General features: G+C 35.8%; 1 protein-coding gene across 1 annotated transcript; it reads left to right on the top strand.

Annotated features, from left to right (window-relative positions):
- Positions 1-12,461: 12,461 nt before the first annotated feature.
- Positions 12,462-15,213, top strand: LOC110297326 (olfactory receptor 14A2-like). Its single transcript, XM_021166083.1, has 2 exons — positions 12,462-12,524; positions 14,254-15,213. Exons 1-2 carry the CDS (start codon positions 12,462-12,464, stop codon positions 15,211-15,213), a joined length of 1,023 nt encoding a protein of 340 aa, XP_021021742.1.
- The last annotated feature ends 2,707 nt before the right edge of the window (positions 15,214-17,920 follow it).

The following is a 17,920-nucleotide window of genomic DNA, read 5'->3' on the forward strand; positions in this document are numbered from 1 at the left end:
TTTCCTGTGTGCTGCAAAACTCCTGGGATGTTTTCAGTCTGTTTGGTCAGTTGCCCTGTATACAGTGGAGCTCCTGAGATACCTTCAAGCTGTGGTGTCTTCTGGGGAGAAGACAAACTGGTGAACAGTTGCTCTCTGTGCAGCAGATCTCCTGGGATGCCTCAGGCTATGATGTCAGTTGCTCGAATAGCTCAGGATATGGTGTCTTCAGGGGAACAGACTAGCTAGCAGTCTGACTCAGCAAAATGAGCCTGGCAGAAGTGGAGTGGTATTTGGGGCCTGGGGTTTGGTGGGTGATGGGTCCTGAGTCCACTTGCCTCCCAGAAGCAGCTCTGGGACTTGGAGGAGGAGTTCTCACCTACTGCTCTGAGTAAAGTGGATCCTCTAGGATGGCTCAGGAAATGGTGTTTTCAGAGGAGCAGAGCACCTTTGAGCAGAGCCTCAGCAGAAAGGACTAGGCATAAGGGCCTCTTTCTTTCTTTCTTTCTTTCTTTCTTTCTTTCTTTCTTTCTTTCTTTCTTTCTTTCTTTCTTTCTTCCTTCCTTCCTTCCTTCCTTCCTTCCTTCCTTCCTTTCTTTCTTCCTTCCTTCCTTCTTTCCTTCCTTCCTTCCTTCCTTCCTTCCTTCCTTCCTTCCTTCCTTTCTTTCTTTCTTTCTTTCTTCCTTCCTTTCTTTCTCTTTCTCTTCTATCTTTCTTTCTTCCTTAGGTAAGGGGATGGAGTTAGGAAGAAAAATGGGGGATATGAAATATTATTAGAAATTAGATAATTAGAGATAGCTTATGGAATCTATTCTTAAACCAAAAAATTAATAATCATAATCTTAAACTGATAGGGATCTTTATATTTTGATTTGAAATTCATGTTCTGTTTTGTTACATTGGTACAGAAATTTTGTAGATTAATACAAGTTTGAGCTTTGATTGGCATAAATATTTATATACTGATAAAATTTAAGACAAATTTTGTACAACATAATACATATTGGTTCAACTCTTAGATAAGTATTATGCTTATTCAATTCACTTTAAAATACAAAGTTTAGTTCCAGGCCTGTTAATAGAAGAATTTAATAGAGTACTAAGAATTAATGATGGTGCACGCTTTTAATCCCAGCACTTGGGAGGCAGAGGCAGGCAGATTTCTGAGTTCGAGGCCAGCCTGGTCTACAGAGTGAGTTCCAGGACAGCCAAGGCTACACAGAGAAACCATGTCTTGAAAATAACAAAACAAACAAACAAACCAAAAACAAAAAAAAGAATTAATAGGATAATTAAACAATGCAAGTCAATAATGAGTCAATCAACCTCATAAGCATATTAAATAATAGCTTAGCTAATTGTAATAGTTTTTCAAGGTTTTATGTTCCATAGTAAATAGCTAAGAATAAACAATTCTTGACAATACAGATATACTAAAAATACACTGTATTAAATGCAAATCAAAATAAGCCTGAGAGTCCACCTCAAAGCAGTCATAATTGCTAAGATCAGAAACTCTGGTGACAGCGGATGCTGGCAAGGATATGAAGAAAATGGAACACTCCTCCATTGTTGGTGGTATTGTAAGCTAGTACAACCCCTCTGGAAACCATTCTGGCAGTTCTTCAGAAAATTGGACATAGTACTTACTGAGGACTCAGCTATACCAATCCTGGGCATACACCAAAAAGATGTTTTAACATATAATAAGGGCACATGCTCCACTATTATCATAGAAGCCTTATTTATAGTAGCCAGAAACTGGAAAGAACCCAGATATCACTAAAGAAAATAATGGATACAGAATATGTGGTACATTCTCACAATGGAGAACTGCTCAGCTATTAAAAACAATGACTTTATGAAAATCTTAGGTAAATGGATGGAACTAGAAAATATCATCCAGAGTAAGGTAACACAGTCACAAAAGAACACAGATGGTATGTACTCACTGATAAGTGGATATTAGCCCAAAAGCTCAGAATACCCAAGATAAAAATTACAGTCATGTGAAGCTCAAGAAGGAAGACTAGAAGGTAGTTACTTCAGTCCTTCTTAGAAGGGGGAGCAAAATACTCTTGGGAGGTAGAAGCAAGAGGGAATTTGGAGGAAGACAGGAGGGGCAGGGGGAAAAAGAGGGGCAAGATCAAGTATGGGAGGAGCTGGGGATGATATACAGAGGGTCAGAATATGGGAGATGGTGATGGGGTATCCACCAGAAAGTCCCAGATGTCAGGAAAGCAAGAGGCTCCCAGGACCCAGCAGGGATGAGATTAGCTAAAATGCCCCACAAAGGGGAGTTAGAACTTGTATAGACCATATCCACAGGTTAAGCAAGGTCCCTGTTCAGGGGATGGGCCACTCACACATCTCCAAATTTTTAACAAACTATGGTTCCTATCTAAAGGAAATATGGGGACAAAGTAAGGAGCAGAGTTTGTTGAAAAGATCATCTAGAACTGTTTCAGCTAGGAATCCATCCCATATACACACAATATACCCAGACTCTCTTGCAGATGCCAGGAAATGCTTGCTGACAAGAGTCTGTTTTAACTGTCTCCTGAGAGGCTTTTCCAGAGCCTGAAAAATACAGCCAACCATTAGACTGAGCACAGAGACCTCAAAGGAGGAGTTAGAGAAAGAACTGAAGGAGTTGAAGGGGTTTGCAACCCAATAGGAAAAACAACAATATCAACCAACCAGACTTCACAGAGCCTCAGGGACTAAACCACCAACCAAAGCTTATGCATGGAGGGATCAATGGCTCCATCCCAATATGTAGTAGAGGATGACACTGTCTCACATCAATAGGGGAGAGGCCCTTGGTCCTGTGAAGGCTTGATTCTCCAGTGTAGCTGAATGTCAGGGCAGTGAGGTGGGAGTGGATGGGTGGGAACAGGAGTACCATCATAGAATTAGGGGGAGAGGCGATTGGTTAGAGGGGTTCTGGAGGGGAAACCAGGAAAGGGGATAACATTTGAAATGTAAATACATAAAATAACCAATAAAAAAGTCCAGAGACTCACAGAATATGATATAGAAACATCATTTTATTAAGTTAATATCTACAAAAGTTAAGGATTCTTTCTATCTCCCAGCCTTGAACTCCCATAAATAAGACACAGTCTGAAAATATCTTTACAAATACCTTGGCCATATAGTTAGGCCCTTTTCTGATTACAGTCATAACAACCCATTTATTTTAATCTATATTTTGCCATACACCCAGGTACCAAGCATCTGTCTCCTTACATGTTCCTGTGCCTGGCTCCATTCCAGAATCCTTTCTTCTCCCAAGTCCCACCTTCTATTTCCTGCATAAGTCACAGGCTATATGTTTTTGAAATGACATGTAATACATTTATTCTAAATACAAAATACTGCCTCTACAAGGATCTCTTTTTTGACAGTGAGACATGTCAACCCCTGACAGTAACCCCATTCCATTTCAAAGAAAATGATGAGCATTTATAACCTCTAGATGGAGAAGCATCAGTTATGGCAAATGAGCTGCTGGGGAAAAAAAAATACCTAATTTCATCTACAGATAAAACAGTGTCCAAAAATGAGAAATACACAGGATAGTCAACTGCCAAGCTCTGTAAATTAGAATAAGTAAGTCCATTATAATTCTTGCTTCTCAAAAGGTCTATCAGATATTATGATTGAGAAGGCTTAAGATAGATGATCCAACAGCCAGGGCTATACAGAGAAACCCTGTCTTGAAAAAAAAAAAACAAACAAACAAAAAATAAATAAATAAAATAAAATTAAAAAATTAAAAAAGATGATCCAACATTAAAAACAATATTGGGGATTGTATAAGAAGTCAGGTGTCTCTATCATTTCTATATGTTTTTGCAAGCTGCATTCCTGGACTTGCTGTATGCTCAGGTTATATTTATTCCTCTTTAGGTCTCTGTTGGGGTTGAGGACTAGATAGTTATATTTGCACAATTGTAGAGCACATCTACAGTAGAAAGACAGGGCATCAAGTGGAGGGATGGAGTTGCCATCCCATAGTCGAAAACTCTGACCCAGAATTGTTCCTCTCTAAAAGTACTGCAGGTGCAAATATGTAGAAGAGCCTGAGAAAAAGGAGGCCAAATGATAGGTCCAAATTGGGTTCCAGCTCAAGGGGAGGCTTAAAGGCCTGAAACTATGAATAATGTAATGGTGTGCTTACAGAAAGGACTCTAGCATGGCTGCCCTCCAAGAGGCCTAACCAGCAGCATACACCAGCTGATATGAGGACATTGACACATATACAACAGAGGACTGCCTGGACTGCTCTCAGTGAGAGAAGGCACACCTAAGGTTTAAGACACTTGAGGCCCCAGGGAATAAGGAGGTCTGGTGCAGTGTGGGTGGGTAGGGGTGTAGGGAAATTCTCTTCAAGACAGGGAGAATGTGTGGGATGAGGAACAGTCAGAGGGCAGACTGGGAGGGGGATAATTACTGTTTTTTTTAATTAAATAATTAAAAACAGTAATAGTAATAATAATAAAAGATGTTTAATTTTTAACTTAATGAAGCAAATTAAAATAGAAATTGATTTACATGGACAACTATGGACAACTTGGAACTCAATAGGATAGAAGCGATAATAAAAAATTCTCTTCTGAATTTCCAAGTACAATAAGAGTAGAATTTTTAAATTTAACTATTACTTTATAATTTTCATAACTGTTTAACAGTTATTTCTGATCTATGTTGTTTATAATTGTAAGACAATAAGTTATTATTTAGGTTATAAATGTGAATTATTGAGGTTTGCTCTGTTGCTATATATTGTAATGCTAAATACTGCCCCCCTAATCTGGTTGTTCCCAAAGACAAAATAATCTTCAAGTACAACAAGTGATCCTATGTAACCTCACTTTTCAATTTAAACATATTTGTAGAATGAAGATGGCTTCAGCCTGTCACTGAGGAGGAGAGAGTTAGGCAGGGTTTTAGTACACATGCTTGTAGTCTGAGGCAAAAAGACACCAGGGGTAGGTGAGTCATGAGATAATGCCAATGAGCACTGCCCAATTGTAGTTAGGAGGGGCCCAAATGGCACATAGCAAGTTATAACATGGGTTTATTGATAATGAAGTAGATACCAATAACTTTGAGGGTAGATTTAGCTTGTTATAAATATAAAAGTTTTGTATCTTTTATCTGGGAACAGAATGATAAAAGACAGGATAAAAACCCACAACTGAGATTATTACTACAATAGTAGACACTTTAACAATTATTTTTTAACAATCGCTTGGTTTTTACTACATGATTATTATTAAATAAGCATAAGATATTTCTAAGTAATGTGAGATTGTAAATAAATGAATAGAATTTAAAATATTAGCATAGGTAACACGATTACAACCTTCAACATGTTTAGAATGAGATAATATATGAATGAGATATTTAACAAGTTTAAGTAACTATTAAATCTCTTAGATTTTTACACAATATTCAAATGATAATGAGTGCAGTAAAAATTAAATCAAGTGTATATATGCTCAATTTTATCTTCTCAGTATGCTGAGGCAAGAGAGTCATTTCATGCAACTTTGCACAGTTCTTTCTCAAGATTAAAAAAAACGAACTAATTTTATTCTAAAACAGAAAAAAAGGCTGAAAGTGTTGTGTCATTTTATTTGAATCTTTTTAAATGAAGGAGCTTTATGGTTTTCATTTATATAAGTGTTGTTTGGGAATAAAGAGATGGCAAAGTGACAGAAGAAGTAAATCACAAATATCTTTATGGTGACTGTTTCTGTGAAACGCTCCCTAATGTTATAGTTTCTAAATGAGAAAGTCTTCTCTGAGAATAAGAACACAGATTGAAAAATACTACCTTAGACAAAAAGTGAGAATGTATACTGTAACAAATCAACTGCTGACTGCTTAGCCAGAATAATTTGTGAAAGCCACAATTTTAGGCAACTGATAGAATATAATGAAGTGACATCTTGTTCCACATGATAATGCTGGAGATATTTCTTGATCTCCAATATGAAATCAATGTGGGATACATAAAATTACAAGAAAATGTTTTCTGCTTTTTTATTATAATTTTATACATGGGTTTAATATATCTGCTAACATTCACCCTCTCATCCATACATCTTATCCCTTCCCCATCCCTTGTACTGAGAAATTCCCCACTTCCTTTCATGTTTTTTTGCTCTATGACACAGTGGGATAATTCAGGGCCTCTTTGTGAGCACAGATATGGAACTTTTCACTGGAACATGGAACAGTGGCTACCCAACTAATGACAATGACATTCTTTTTTCTTTCATCTCTCACCTGTTAATAGATTTCTTGGGAGGTTTCAGCCCTCATAAGCCTTTCCCTAGGTTGTGAATATTTACAGATTTAATCTGGGTTTTCTTTGTGCAAGCAACAGAAGATACAGAGATCATGAATGTCAATTTTTTTTCATGCTCATAAAAGAGAATCCAATTACCCATTTACTTATCTCTTGGCTCTTACATTCTTTCTACTACCTTTCACAGTGTTTCCTGAACCTTGTTAGCATGTCATTCATACCCCATTTAAGGCTGAAAAGTTAACAGTAACTAGTTCTGAGCACTGATCAGGCAACCCTGGATCTTTGCATTAACTGTCCATACCTACTAAATGCTGTAGTCAATGTTTACCTACTGTTTACATTTGAATCTTGATAAATTTGTGTCAACATTTGTCATTTTTTAAGTAAGTGTGTACATTACTTTACATGTAAGTGTGATTATTATGCCTAAAAATACCATTAGTTTTTATAACGTTTAATTATTCAGAAAAATATAAAAGTTATATGCAAATGATCTTGATAATACATTCTGAACTGTTCAATATTTTCTCTGTATGTTATTCTATTTAAGAGCAATTTAGTTATTGCCTTGATTATAGTGATTATTTTCTATAACCCAATTATACAAATGACTTGTATTTATATATTGGAAATTTGAAATTTCCCTGTTTTTCTTTAACTTACTTAAATAGTATTTCCATGAACATATTTGTAAACATGCTTTTATTTGCAACCATATTTTCTTTGGTAACTATATAACTTCATGTATTTGAAGAAGCCTGACTCCATGTTCCTAGACCATGGACATTCATATTTGACTGAAATATAATATGTCTGTTACTCCCTTTGATGTTAGGGCTGCATTCTCTGTTGACTCATTTGTACAAACAATACCAAGTTGTTGTGGCCAGCCAGATATGTGGTTATGATTGCTATTTGTAAATACTTATGTAACTTCCTAATTAAAATTTATTTTAAATACATCATTAGCAGTATACTCCTGTTGTGTACTGTGGTGGCTTGAATATGTTTGGCCCATGGGACGTGGCACTATTCGAAGGTATGGGCATTGTTGGAGAAAGTATGTCACTGTGGGTATAAGTTTTGAGATCCTTTCCTATACTCAAGCTTTGCCCAATGTAGAGGAGACCATTTTCCTATCATATGGTAGATGACAGAATTCTTCTTGCTGCCTTTGGATCAAAATATATAATTCTTTTCACCTCTAGCACCATGTCTGCTTGCATGCTGCTATGCTTCCCACAATGATGATAATAGATTGAACCTTGGACATGGTAAACCATTAACAACAAAATATTTTCTTTTACAAGAGTTGCCTTGGAGGGCTGAAGAGATGGCTTCATGAATAAAAGCACTGATTACTCTTCCAGAGGCCCAGAGTTCAATTCCCAGGAACCAGACTTTGGCTTGCAACCATCTTCAATGGTATACTATGAGATTTTCATGTCTGAAGACAGCTACAGTGTGCTTATATACATAAAATAAATCTTTAAAAAAATCCAAACATTGCACTTAGTGTACAGACCCCAATGGGGAAGTTAGAGCAAGGACTTAAGGAGCTGAAGAGCTTGACAACACCATAGGAAGAATAACAATATCAACCAACCAGACACCTCAAAGTTCCTAGGGAATAAACTATCAACCAAACTGTACACATCGAGGTGCCCATAGTTCCAGGTATATATGTAGTAGAGGATTCCCTCATCAGACATCACTGCAAGGGGAGTCTCGATCCTGTGGAGGAGCAATGTCTCAGGTAGGGAAATGCTAAGGCACCAAGGTAGGAGTGGATGGGTAGGAGAGGGAGAACCCTCATAGTGGTAGGTAAAGGGGAGAGAGCATAAGGGATTTATGGAGGGGAAACTGGAAAAGGGGATACATTTGAAATGATTATAAATAAATAAATAAATAAATAAATAAATAAATAAATAAGCAATTAAAAAATTCCCCAAACTTCTTAACTTTATCTTCTTCTCCTAATATATATATAATACATATTATATTTTCAATTTCATATATTATAATATAAACATAAAAAATTACATTATATACATTATATACTTATATAAATTACATTATAAACATAATATATATTTTACAGAATTACAAAAATAAAAGAGTTGTTTTGGTTATCCTTGATCATCACATCTCTTCACAGCAAAGGAAACCCTAAGACATGTGCATTTGATAAAATCAATAATTCCATTTATATTTTGAATAATACATTTGCTGTCATGTGTTTTTTGAAGCACTGGTGTGCTAAGTTTCCATTTAAACATGTGCCAATACCTTAAATTATATTCTTGAAGCTTGAATTTTTAGCTATACAAAATAAATTTCTAAACTCAGTTTTTTCCATCCAATTTAAGAAAAATAAAACTACCCTATTCTTATTATTATGACTGAATCACAATTCATGTACAAGAAAAACTAATTCTGATTTTACTACCATATTCTTTTCTATTATATTTCTATTATCACTAGAATGCTAGCATATAAAGTTTTCAAGTCTACAATTTAGGTAACATAATATTGTCCTAAGGAGTGAGTTTCTTCCTCTATCATCTTTTTCTAAAGTATCCTCTACACCACAACCAGAAAGAACATTTCATAATGTCATTTAAAACATATTTCTACCATAATATAAAGTTCAAATGGTGATATTTTTATAATGATGTAAGCCAAAATTCTGTTTATGACCTAGAAAACCTGTTGATAAGCCACCAGATATTTTATTAGGTCTACTACTACTACTTCTACTACTACTACTACTACTCTACTACTATTACTACTACTAAAACAACCCATAGTACCACTACTATTAATTCAAACAAAATTCTTACATTGTAGCCAATGCTATACTAATACATTCTGTATATCTCAGGGTGACAATTATCTTATCTCAGTTTATCCAGGTACTATAATATTAATTATAGGTTCAAACGACAACACTAAGCTTTTTTCTTCCTTTATCTAAGTAAATTTGTTCTTGAGAATCCTGTGATCATGCACTGGTCATGTTTCTCTCTACAGTAGTCATTGCACATGCTGCCCAGACTTATGGGGAAAAAAAAACCCTCCTCTTCCATGCATGCATAAGAGCTGAGATTCCCTTCTTTGAGAATGAATCACCCATCAGATGTTAGTTTCCTAAATATACCTAACATCACAGGACTGCTCAATGCTCCAATTATCTCTGTGTGATCACCAGGTACTAGCCAGTTAACTGTGTACAGTTAAATAGTTCATACTTTTCAGATGATTAGTTGGTTGTTCATTTAATCTTGTAAAATTATGGTCAATGGACAGTTTACATAGGAAAGAATTATAAGCAAGGTAAAAGTTTTCAATAAATGGCATAAAGGCATAAATTCCTAAATAGGTGAATCTAACTAAGGAAGTGGCACAAGCTGCAACCCAGACAAAAGGAAGAATGATCCAATGGCAAAACCTTCCTACCTATCAAAGTCTCCAAATTAGTTAAATGGAATCTCCCTTCAAATGTAACAACTAAAAGTAGGAATGCTAATGGGATCCTCTGCTCACACATAGCCATACATAAAAGATTTTCCAAGATGTTATCATCAATATCCTAGACTGGAACTATAACTTCCACCTAAGAGTCTTAGCCACATCTTGAGCACATGTTAGGCTATCTTGGACGACTCAATCATGAGGAACTGATTTTGCAGTGGGATTCTACATAGAAGGGAATATGGAGGCTGGCAACAAAGTTCCTGAAGGCTCCTGAGGCTAGAGAATGTGTGGCAAGGTAAAATTCCTCAAAAGAGGCCCCTGATTGGTCATTGCATTTAACTAGAAAATGAATCACAAGTTGCAGTGGGAACTTTATAATTTGGGTGATGCCAGGATTCTGGAACATCTACCAAAGAAAGTGATCAGTGTAGAGATGGTCCAGTTTCAATTAGGATGACAGTGAGGGAGTGGCAGAGGTAGAGCTGAGAAGTTGCTGAAGGCTATTTAAGCCCAAATGATACCATCATAAGTCCCAAATATCAGATATGGAGCTAAGTATTTGATGTTTCTTTAATGTTTTAGTTTTGTTCCAAACCATTTTCTTTTTGTGCTATGAACTACCATCCCTTTTACGTTTGCAGTGAGAATGCTTACACTGTGCCATTGTGTATTTACAGTTTGTAATTTATATTTTGATTTTATAAAGTTCATGGGTCAACATATGTTTCAAATGAAATTTGAAGAGAAGACTCCTGAACAATAAATGGTGCTGTTAAAACTTTATAAACCTTTTTTTAGGTTTATAAAAAAACAAAAAAACAAACAAACAAAAAACCTATATAAACCTTAAAAGACAAAATGAATTCTGCATTGTAAAATGAATATGAAAGTTTAGACACCAGGAGTGGTATGATATTATGTAAACATTATACATTTGGGTATCAAGATGGCAAAGAATGAAACTATCATGGCTTACAGTAATTTTCAACTGTGTGTGATATAAAATGACATTACCAAGAAATGTCTTGACATATTCATGATGGTCTTTCAAATATGAGTGAATGACCTTGGGAGTACACTTTGAGTGTAAAATTATAGTTCTATTGAAAATGGTCCTTAACTGAATAAAGAGGAATGGATGAGCAGAGCATCAACATTGTCTTGACATGTGTCTTCCTAATTTCAGGTTGAATTTGACCCTTACTACGGACAACATGACTTCCCTTCCATGCAATGTGCATGATTCCTAAGCTCAAATCATGAGCTAAATAATATGTATTTAGTTTCATATTATCCTAGGAAAGTGTGAGCCAATTTCTTCATGATTTTTCTATGCATTTTCTGGGGAATGATCTTTCTTTCCTACAGAAAATGCCAATTATCTTAACACTAATTGTCTTTTAAAAAAAGTAAATAATAAGTAAGACTATTAAGAATGATTTTTCTTTGGGGAATATTAAGGTTGTAACCAAAGGCCTTAAAAAGGTCTGTTAGAGACCTCTAGATTACATAGTGTTTCAAAGAAAATCTAATCATAACTTCAAACATGGTAAACTATATTCTTATTTGTATTTGCTTTAATCTATATTAAGAAGAGGATAAAGTTTAGCACCTATGTTTGAGTCTTACCAGAGGCCAAAATTTTAACTATAGGTGAGAAATACAGAATTTGCTAACATTTATGTGATCCTTCAATAACCTGAATGTTAATGTTTATATTTTTTTCCTTCTTAACTGGATTTGTTGGAAGTCCTTTCTCTACATGCCTGATGACAAGCCATGTTCCAGGTATTTGAGAATTCTGAATAAATGTGACATTGTGTCTATTTTCAATGAGGAATACACCTATCACAAATATAGTAACCAGTAATGAACTTACAGATAGAGCTTGAAGCAGCAGGATATCAGCATATGTTAGATCTTACTAAGAAGTGATCATAACCTGGTATGTTAAAGATAAATATGAAAGCACAATTGGATGAAATAGTTTGATATGATGGTCTCTCAAGTTTTCTGTACAAAGGAAACACAAGAAAATCCTGACATATCCATAATACACATGCATGTATGTGACTCAAAAACTTTCCAAATTTAGGTATATACTTTATTGAAGACATAATTCATATTTTAATTTTATGTATATTTGTGGTTTTGTGTATTAACGTTTGTATACACTGTACATGCCTGGTGCCATAGAAGCTAGAAATAGGTGTTAGAGCCCTTCAACTGGAGTCACAGACGATTGTGGGCCACCATGTAGCTTTTGCAAAATGAATTCACATTGTCTCCAAGAGCAACAAGTGTTTCATCTTCTGAGCCATGGCTCCAGCCACTCACTTTTTTTTCTATTTTGATTTTATAAAACATTTTTTGAGGATATGATTTAATTAAATTATTTTTTTAATTTCCTTGCATCACTTTAACCCCCACCTCATATTCCTGTGTTCTCTCTTTCAAATACAGTACCTCCTTTCTGTTGTTGTCTTGGTTTACTAAGATAGTGCATGCATGTATATGTGTACATGTAGAGAGAATCACTTATAAGTATCAGCTGTCAATAAAAAAGCTTATGGCTAATGAGTTGAGACAGTAAATAGGAGGTGGGACACTGGCAGGAAGTCAGAGGATCCTGAGAATTGGTAAAAGAATAATAGGAGAAGAAAGAAAAGTTGATTCAATGGAGATGCTGGAGGAGTACTTGAGGGGGAATCCAAGGAAAAAGGCTGGAACTGAAGGAGAAGTAAGTAACTAAGTGGTAGTCACAGAGTAGTTTGTGTGGGTTAGATAAATTATGAGTTAGCCAGGGAATGAGCCAAAGATTATGGCCTAGGCATTTAATAAATGAATAGTCACAGAGTTGTCATCCTGGAAGCAGGAGATAGAAGGAGAAAGAGATTTAATATATTTACACACACACACACACACACACACACACACACACACACACACACACTCAAATGCCCTTCACTGTGGAAGTCCATATCTCCCATTTCCAAGGGGGCTCCAAATCACTTCTCATAGCAAATTTATTGATATCTTCTATAATTTAAGATTTTATTAATTGAAGATGACATGAATGTTACACAAAATTCTACACTTATTTTATTTTGTTTATATCCATGATGACAGAGATATTTATTTGTATATGTTTAAGTTTTTAATATAACTATAGCTGAGAGTTTACAATTACAACATATGCCTATTTTACAGATGAATTTAATATGATGGATAATATTATTTTCTTAAGCAAGGGAACTTAAATTGTTTTGTTATGGAATTACAGTGGAAATTAGAAGTGGTTAATATCATCACAGAAAGCAAATAAAAAACAATCCTGAAAGTCAGGGAAGGAATTTGATAAATATAAACATATAACTATATATTTAAAAGTAGAAAAAAGAAGTCATAGATTATTAGAAAAAGGATAAGAGCTATTAATCTCACATATTCCTGGTCAAAATGTTACTTTTGGACTATTATCTCCGTTCTGAACTTATTGAATTTTATCAGTAAGGTTAAAATTGCTAAGGGTAATTAGGGGTAAATGTAGAGAAAACTGTTTCTGCTAGGATGTAGAATAGTCTTTTACACTGCAAGGTGTTTAATCTTTTATATATCAACCAGAGAAGAGACAAATTGGTACCTAGGAAATGATCATTCTGCTTAGGGGCACAGGCCTGTCACAGAAAAATACATGGTGAAGAAAGCTTTTGTCCAAACATGATTGAGCCAACAGAAGAAGGAATACAGGTTCTACTCAAAGGGTCCAGAAAACATGATAAAATGTGGCAGATGGCAATATTTTGAAAACATTTCAGGTACAAAAAAGGACACTTATTAGCATTAGGCAAATTCTTTTTATTTATTTAATTCTATTTATTTTATTTTTTATTAAATATTTTCTTTATTTACATTTCAAATGCTATCCCTAAAGTTCTCTATACCTTCCCCCCACGCCCTGCCCTGCGCCCCTACCCACCCACTCCACTTCTTGGCCCTGTACTTTGTGTCTCTAGTTGCATATGTAGCAGAAGATGGCCTAGTTGGTCATCATTGGGAAGAGAGGCCCCTTGGTAAGGAAAATACTTTTGAGGTGGTAAGTGTGGCCATACAAAGCATAGTAGTGCTCTAAGCCAAGATTAAAACAAAGTTAATAAAATAGTGCATGGAGAAACTTGAAGGTTTTATTCTGTAGTTTGTTGCCAACTGAACAACTGCAATTTCAAGGAAAGAGTCAATTCTATTAAGAAAAGGATAATATATAACTAACAATCATTCTAAAAATTTGTAGCAAAACATGGTAAAACAGTAATAGAAAGCGAATTAGTACAATTAATGTATCCAGTAAAAGCATTACCTTGTAGAAAGAAAAAATGGGGGCAGTATCTAGGTAGGATCCTGGGTCCATTTCGACTGAGCATTTCTGTACATCAAAGTGCTAATTTTTGCTTACTTCTCATACGTGACAGGCTGTGGAAAACTCTAGTGTGCCAAATGCCACTAGAATAACAGGGTTCATCCTTATGGGATTCTCGTCTACTCCAGAACTACAGACTGTATGTGGGCTGTTCTTGCTGGTAATATACCTAGCAGTCATAATGAGTAACCTTCTTCTCATCACACTCATCACTCTGGATCTGAAACTCCAAACGCCCATGTACTTTTTCCTAAAGAATTTGTCCCTGTTTGATGTATTCTTTATTTCTGTTCCAATCCCAAATTTCTTTATCAATAGCATAACTCACAATAACTCAATTTCTATTCTGGGTTGTGCCCTCCAATTGTTTTTAATGACTTCTTTTGCAGCTGGAGACGTATTTCTCCTAACAGCAATGTCATATGACCGCTATGTTGCCATCTGCTGTCCCCTACACTATGAGGCCATCATGAGTAATGGTAACTGTGTGCTGATGGTGGGTGTTTCCTGGGCTACTGGAATATTGTTTGGAGCTTTATACACAGCTGGCACATTTTCCATGCCTTTCTGTGGCTCCATGGTGATCCCACAGTTTTTCTGTGATGTTCCCTCATTGTTAAGGATCTCCTGCTCTGACACACTTATGGTCATTTATACAAGTCTTGGAATTGGTCTTTGTCTGGTCATGGTTTGTATCATATGTGTTGTGCTCTCTTACTTTTATATTTTCTCCACTGTGCTGAGGATTCCTACCACTAAAGGTCAGTCCAAAGCATTTGGCACCTGCCTCCCCCACCTCACTGTTTTCAGTGTTTTCATTGCTACTGCTTGCTTTGTCTATCTGAAGCCACCCTCAAGTTCAGCATCAATTGCAGACAGGCTGTTTTCTGTGCTATATACTGTGTTGCCTCCAGCACTTAATCCTGTGATTTACAGCCTGAGAAATACTGATGTCAAGTGTGCTTTAAGGAGTTTGCACAAAATTCTCTGCCCAAGGGGTTCACTTCACTGAAGAGTACAAAGTATCTCTCCATGGTATAGTGCCTCACATTTTACAACCAAGCTTTGCAATTATTGACTCTCAAAAAAAATGCAGATACTCATTTTTACCTTGAAATAAAAACACTCATGTGATAGCTGATCTGATCAAAGATTAGAAAATTATATCAGACTAACCTATAGAGTTAAAATTCCAATTTCTGCTCTTGTATGTAAAGCCATTCTCATTTGGGGAGTATACCTTTCTAAAAGAATTGCTAATTTTCTCTTCATGGCAAGATTGAATGAATATCTGGTGATCTGATAACTCTTTACTTCCTTTACAAACAAAACAAAATAACAATTGTTAGCATTTTGTCTAGGCTCTGCCCCACAGTTACCTGACAACAGCCAGTTTTGCCTGACTCACTATAAATGAGGAGGCTTGCCCCTCCTCTCTTTCTTTCCTTCTTATCCCCCACTCCCACCCCCTTGAGAGCTGTAAGCATTTATTTTTGTCATTCACAGGAGAAGGCTACAAGGAAAATGGCTATGCCTGTGGTTTGCAGAGAAAAAATATTCAGTAAGGACAGAAATGCATTAGAACCCAAGGGGTCCTTTGCAGTGTGTTTGCAAAGAATACCAGACCTGTTTACAGGGTATAAATATTCCAAGACATCAGTTAGCACATTGGTAACTAATGTGTTTAAAGAGCAGTATATGAAGGTTACAGCTGACAATTTGACAATGTGGGGGAGAAAGAAGTAACAGTTTTTATTGATTCACTTTATGAGGAAATCTGCCTTCTCAGAAATAGGGTCCCCCTTTGCCTCTTTGACAGACTGTGACTATCCAGGGAAACTCTCAATATTATCTTCCTGTGACAAGGTACTTCACAAATCAAAAAATAAAATAAAATAAAATAAAATAATAAAGAACAAAAAAAAACCATTGTGTGGTATTAAAAGTGTTTCCTATTTCAGTAAAGTTCATCCACTGCATGACATCAACAATAACTAGAGAGCATTTGCAGGAGACATGACTTGTAGGGAAAGGAGAACACTCTACAGAGTTCACTTCCCTGTGAAATGTCTTCAGCCCAAGAAACTTGTTAAAAGCTATGAGGAAATCTGTTTCCTTCTAAAGCTCCAACACAAACATGACTTAATGTTACCCTCCTATACCTATACTTCATTTCTGTTCTGTTTAATTACTTATGCCTTTGTTCTTTTGCATACAGGCTAAGATTGTGAGTAGTACAGTCATTATCCTTCTTATGTTGTTATTCTGTGTGTATCCATGTATATATGTATATGTATAGAGTGTGTTTATATATTTTTAATGATGGTTCTCTTTACCCTCTCTATTCAAATGCTTTATCAATCAACATATTTTCAAATATACAATTTGCAACACAATATGTGTATAATTTCATTTATTTTCTGCAAATTTTGACATCCTGAATACTATGTTGTGTTTTGAGTGAGGATTATACTTGCTAGCTATGTAGAAATACCTCTTCATATTACCTACAGTCTCCATTTGAATATTTAATTTTGTGCTTGCGTGTGTATGTAAGGTATACATAGGTGTATATTCTTTGTGTGTTTGTGTATGTGTATTTAATTCTTTTTCTGCACATGAACTAATGGAGTACAGAGATCATCTTTTAGGTGTTTACTCTATGGTTCCACAATTTGTGTTTTAAGTCATTTTAAGTCACACATTTAAGTCAAGCTGACTCATTGATCCTGAAATGCATATATTTGATATCTGAAGGACCTGGGTAGACATCATGCCCCAGGAATCAATTTTTTTTTCCTTTCCCACATTAATTGGGTGATAGACATGCCATCTCACTCAGTTTCCATAGCAGTTTTACAGGTCCATATCGACATTCTTATGCTTATCCAGAAAACATTTACCAACCAAGGCACCTCTCCACCCCATTTCATGTTCTCTAGTGGAAAATAAGTCAATTACATTTTATAGCATATTTGAAATTGTGTTTATTAGCCAAACTAACTAATGAGATAGGGAAAAAGAGAGGGTTGGTTTACTTTTACATAGACTTATGGCAGCACATTACACTTTTGAATACGTTATAAAAGGAGATAGCCATAATGGTTTGTATTGTTTATTGACTTAGTCTTTTTTATATTCATACTCTTTGTTTTGGTGAAATTCAAACCCCATTTTTTTCCTCTTCAGTCTCTCTCCCACCTTACTCCCTTGATTTCTTCACTCCTTTTGTGTTCTTTTGTTCTTTTTCCTTAACACCTCAGCATTCACACAGGGCTGTCAGTAAGCTTATAGCTTATAGAAACACAGGTAGCATCTCTGGAGAAACATTCCTCAAAAACCTACTCTACCTCTCCCAGCAGTTACTAATTGCAACAGTGCTGCATACTTCCATTTATTCTCCTGGCCCTCTAGTCTTCTCTCCTGTCTTCCGCCATACCTGATCCTGCCTCCCTTTTCCTCCCCTTCCACTTTCCCACTCAGGTCACTCCCTTTGTCTGCTTTAAGTGATCATTTTGTTTCCTCATCTGAGAAGGAGTCAAGTATCCATATTTGGGCCTTCCTAAGGCACCTAAGCACAGCTTCATGTGTTTTGTTTTGGTCCAAACACTCCTCCGTTAAGATGGCACCCTGCCCTGACACTACGATTTCTACCACACTTGGGCCTCACCTCTTCACTCTGTCATTTGCTGATCTGAAATTCAGGAATCGTCCCGCCT

Source organism: Mus caroli, unplaced genomic scaffold (assembly GCF_978045245.1).
Source record: "Mus caroli unplaced genomic scaffold, Mus_caroli_1 scaffold_8, whole genome shotgun sequence".
NCBI lineage: Eukaryota > Metazoa > Chordata > Mammalia > Rodentia > Muridae > Mus > Mus caroli.